Genomic DNA, 4,635 nt, shown 5'->3' with positions numbered 1-4,635 from the left:
AAAGCCAGCCGTTCCGAGAACGAACATTATCCCATCAGGATAAAATCCGCCCCGGGCGGGAATCGAACCCGCGGACTAGCGCTTACAAGGCAGACGCGCCACCAACCAAGCTAACTAGGCTGGCTGGGCACAAACAAACGAAGCGGGAGTCATGAATTATGACGTCATCGCCTACGGGAGCATATGTCGTGACGTCAAACTTTACGATTTATCGGAAAGTCATGAGTTATGACGTCATCGCCTACGGGAGCATATGTCGTGACGTCAAACTTTACGATTTAGCGGTATTATTTAAATCGATTTATCTCGGTATCTAGAAGCCGTAGAAGAAAAAGTAAAAATTCCGTTGGTCCTCATTTTTCCTGCTCTATGACTTTGAAACATCACCCAAGTAAGTGCAACTAATCTATTGTGCAACACGAAAACCCATGTTCATTTTAAGACATGCAAATGATAAAGGGTACAGATTGACAAATATCTTTTCCTGTAAATAAAGAAGGGAGACCAAACTACCTACAAGATTTACAAACATATCTGCTGTCAAGGATATCGCTGGAAGGAAGGGCTGAAAAAGAAATTATCGAGTTGTATTTTCCCTTCGGAAACGGAACTGATTCCGATGCATCTTGGATAGCTTATGGTTTAGTACAGGCGCTATCACGCCAAAAGAGAGGAAACGAGTTTCAGAAAAAGGGAAAATTCCGAAAGGAAAATACAATTTTGCTGTGATATAACGAATGACCATTTCATCGTGTTTTTTCATTAAAAACTGACCATCGAAAATTTGACCCGATTACATTACTTTCCTTCCTATAGGATAAGGAAAGTAAAAAGGGAAAATTCCGAAAGGAAAATACAATTTTGCTGTGATATAACGAATGACCATTTCACCAGAAGCAAGCGCGACAGAGAGCAGGAAGGTAAAACAGACCCAAAACCCAAAGCATTCTACAGTGGAGCATTCCAAAACCGGGATGATGACTGCATCCAGTCCTTACTGGTGACATGTTTTAGTAACCAAATCGGAGATATTTAAACCCAAGAGTTTTGTTGGAATATTTTATTATGTTTTTCCCCTAACATCACGCGTTCCCTGTAATTTTTGTTTGTAATTTGTAATTTATTTGTACAATTTATTTGGCATAAAATTCCCTGTTCCCTTACACACTATTTTATTAGCTACGTAATTCAAAGGGCATTAGCTAGGTCATTCATGCGATTAGTAAGTACAGGAGTTCAGGAGACAAGATGTCACAATATTTGCGATATGCGATGTTGCTGTTCCCCAGGCTTATGGACTTCAGAGAGAAAGTTCCCTTACACACTATTTTATTAGCTACGTAATTCAAAGGGCATTAGCTAGGTAATTCATGCGATTAGTAAGTACAGGAGTTCAGGAAACAAGACGTCACAATATTTGCGATATGCCATGTTGCTGTTCCCCAGGCTTATGGACTTCAGAGAGGATAGGTCACATGAGATTACTTCTGTAGTCCACAAGCATGTCATTGGAGACCAATAAAGTTGGTACCTCAAAATTACCTCAACCTACCCTACAATAAAGACAGGAAGGTCAAGTTAAACACAGACAGCCATCACCCGAAGTAAAATCCTACCGTAATCTCCTCTACCCATGCGGGTTGACGACAGGGCCGCTTGTAAGGGCACAGAGCCGCGGGGCATAGGGGGCCCCGTCAGGAGGGGGGCATGGGCCCCACTCGGACCTGGGCCCCCTCGCCCCTGCATCATTTGCATCATCCGTCGCTCTCTGTTACGCAGGATCTCCTCTTTCTTCTTCTTATCGGAGGGGGGCTTGGCGAGAGATACCTCCTTACCAAGGAAGTTTGAATTAAAAACGAAACAAGAAATACTCAAATAATGAATTTACAAAAATCAAATATTGACACAGGAAAAAAAAAAAAGGAATTCCTATGTGGTAAAAATTCAAAGGAATGAGCACTTGATGGAAATCACAAGAAATGAAGCTCCAAACTTCACTGACTCAACTTTGAAGAGAATATACTGTATCAAGTGGCTACAAATATTGTAGGATCAACTGTGGAACTTTACTGACTCATGAAATGATCTCAGGATGTTGTTATACCACTACGAAACGTCTCAGCCAGCCTAATTAGTGTGGAGGGTAGTACACCCATCTTCTAAGTTCGTGGGTTCAATTCCCACCTGGGATGAGTTTCATCTTGCATCAGTTCCCTTACACACTATTTTATTAGCTACGTAATTCAAAGGGCATTAGCTAGGTAATTCATGCGATTAGTAAGTACAGGAGTTCAGGAGACAAGACGTCACAATATTTGCGATGTATGCGATGTTGCTGTTCCCCAGGCTTATGGACTTTAGAGAGGATAGGTCACATGAGATTACTTCTGTAGTCCACAAGCATGTCTTTGGAGACCAATAAAGTTGGTACCTCAAAATTACCTCAACCTAACCCACAATAAAGACAGGAAGGTCAAGTTAAACACAGAAAGCCATCACCCGAAGTAAAATCCTACCGTAATCTCCTCTACCCATGCGGGTTGACGACAGGGCCGCTTGTAACCACCATCCTGCCCATGGGGTATTGCCCCAGGTTCTCGCCCAACCTGGAATTGACAAGAAAAATAGGTGTAAAAGGGATTTTGGACTTTCAAGCTCAAGTTGAGCTATATATGTATGTCCAGACCACCTGGGGGTACACAGTCTCATGTTAACATAAATGTTAAGCACAGATATTGGAAAACACCGTCAAGGTGCGTTTCCACTCACTCGGCATCAGCCGATCAGAATGATCGGTTTCCGTTTTGAAAAGAACACCAGTAACTTATACTCTTCACAGTTGGTACTGGTGTTCTTCTTTTCAAGATAATGGTCATACCTAAGATGAATCTTCACAAAGTCACGTCAGAATCTATCTGTCTGTTTCCATTTGTTTCTAATCTCTCGACATTCACACAGTTCCTTGCAGATTCGTGTCTTGAGAAGTGTGCCGCGATGGCGACAACTTTGAGAACCACTGCTTTAGACCCATGACTATTTTTTCAACAATAATATGTGTTTTGACACTAAAAACTGACCATCGAAAATTTGACCCGATTACATTACTTTCCTTCCTATAGGATAAGGAAAGTAAAAAGTGATAGAATCTAGAATCCTGTGAACTTACGTGGGATATTCAATGTGTCTAAAGGTTGTGTGTCGAGGATAAATATCTGCTATAGGAACTACAGCTGCCACCAGCCACTTGTTGGATCTACCACAGTCAAAGTAAGGTCTGGTCCATTTGACAGGCCCTGGCACTTCATCGGCACCTGAAAACAAGACATAGTGTACAACATTAGAGAGATGGTACAAAGAGCTTTTTCTGCTGAATTGCTACCAGTATTCTTTTTTTATGTCAAGCTATGTTGACAATTTTACACATTTTGTCCCTAACAACACAAAGGGGTGTAAGCCACAAAATTTCAATTTTGATTTTAATCATTTAAAAGAGTCTGTGTATGTTATATTCTTATGTCTCAAACAGGTGTGACCAACTCTCACTCAATCCTGAGTTATCAAGTTATCATTCATTTTTAGAACTGACATAAGCCACATTCTTATGACATAAAACAGTTTGTTTTCACTCTCCTGTAAATTTTCAAAAAGTGGCTTATGCCTCTGTGTATTGTGAGGGATGTTTTGTATAAATGATTTTTTGACAAACTTTTGCAGCAGTTTTTTTACTTAAATTCAAGTGTTTTTCTTCCCTATATTGAAGCCACTTATAAACAATATGTTTTAGTTGGAGTAAGTAAGTGAATAAAGTAATTTCAACTAAGTTTAAATTCTCAAGTTCTAGGCCATTTATAAGGTATGGATGTTTGAGGTAGATTACCTAGTGTTTTTTTTTTTTTTTTTTTACTTAGGTATTCACCTAGAAAATATTCAGATAATATTTCTATCTCACAATTTTCCAGGAAAACTCCTGCACAAGGACCTGGATGACCGGGCTCTGGATGCTCTCAAAGAGTACCCGTCTGAAGGTGCCATAGCTGTGCTCAACCAATTCCTTGAATCAAACCTTGAACATGTGTCAAACAAGTCGGCGTTTCTGTGCGGTATCATGAAAACATACCGGCAGAAGAGTCGAAGTGGCATGGCGGGGGTAGCATCAACTTCTGCTGTGTTGACACTCAAGGGTCCTGATGAAGAGAAAATTAAGGTGAGATTTTTTTTTTAAGCAATACTTAAGTCATCTCTGTGAGCAGTTGGTAAAACTTAAGAGGGGTGAGATCTAGAATACTAAGTTAACTCCTTTTTCCTCCACAGCAAGATCTACTGTATCGGTGGTGTAGTGGTCAAGACACTTGCCTGGTAAACAGGAGGGCGTGGGTTCAATCCCAGCCAAGGTATGGAATTTATCCTCAATATAATTTGAGAATTTGACCACATAATAGTAGTAGCCTACTGCTGGAGTAAAGTGACTTTTCAGTCCTATGTGAGCAGTATAAATAAGCACTATTATTATTATTTGAGAATTTGACCACATAATAGTAGTAGCCTACTGCTGGAGTAAAGTGACTTTTCAGTCCTATGTGAGCAGTATAGGTACCTAAATAAGCACTATTATTATTATTATTATTATTATTATTA

The 4,635-nt window shown here is 40.1% G+C and overlaps 1 protein-coding gene across 1 annotated transcript in view; it reads right to left on the bottom strand.

The window, feature by feature from the left end:
- LOC103513784 overlaps positions 1-3,424 on the bottom strand; it is a 9,029-nt gene extending 5,605 nt beyond the window's left edge. Inside the window, exons 1-4 of the mRNA XM_008478630.3 lie at positions 3,421-3,424; positions 3,167-3,311; positions 2,567-2,606; positions 1,617-1,827 (exon numbers count right to left, since the gene is read on the bottom strand). Of these exons, the coding sequence (XP_008476852.1) occupies positions 1,617-1,827; positions 2,567-2,606; positions 3,167-3,311; positions 3,421-3,424 (400 nt within the window). The remainder of the gene's footprint in view (positions 1-1,616; positions 1,828-2,566; positions 2,607-3,166; positions 3,312-3,420) is intronic.
- Between the last annotated feature and the right edge of the window lie 1,211 nt (positions 3,425-4,635).

The sequence above is a fragment of the Diaphorina citri genome, unplaced genomic scaffold (genome assembly GCF_000475195.1).
Source record: "Diaphorina citri unplaced genomic scaffold, Diaci psyllid genome assembly version 1.1 scaffold1025, whole genome shotgun sequence".
NCBI lineage: Eukaryota > Metazoa > Arthropoda > Insecta > Hemiptera > Psyllidae > Diaphorina > Diaphorina citri.
Note: the sequence above shows the minus strand (reverse complement) of the source record. Positions and strands in the feature narration are given on the sequence as shown.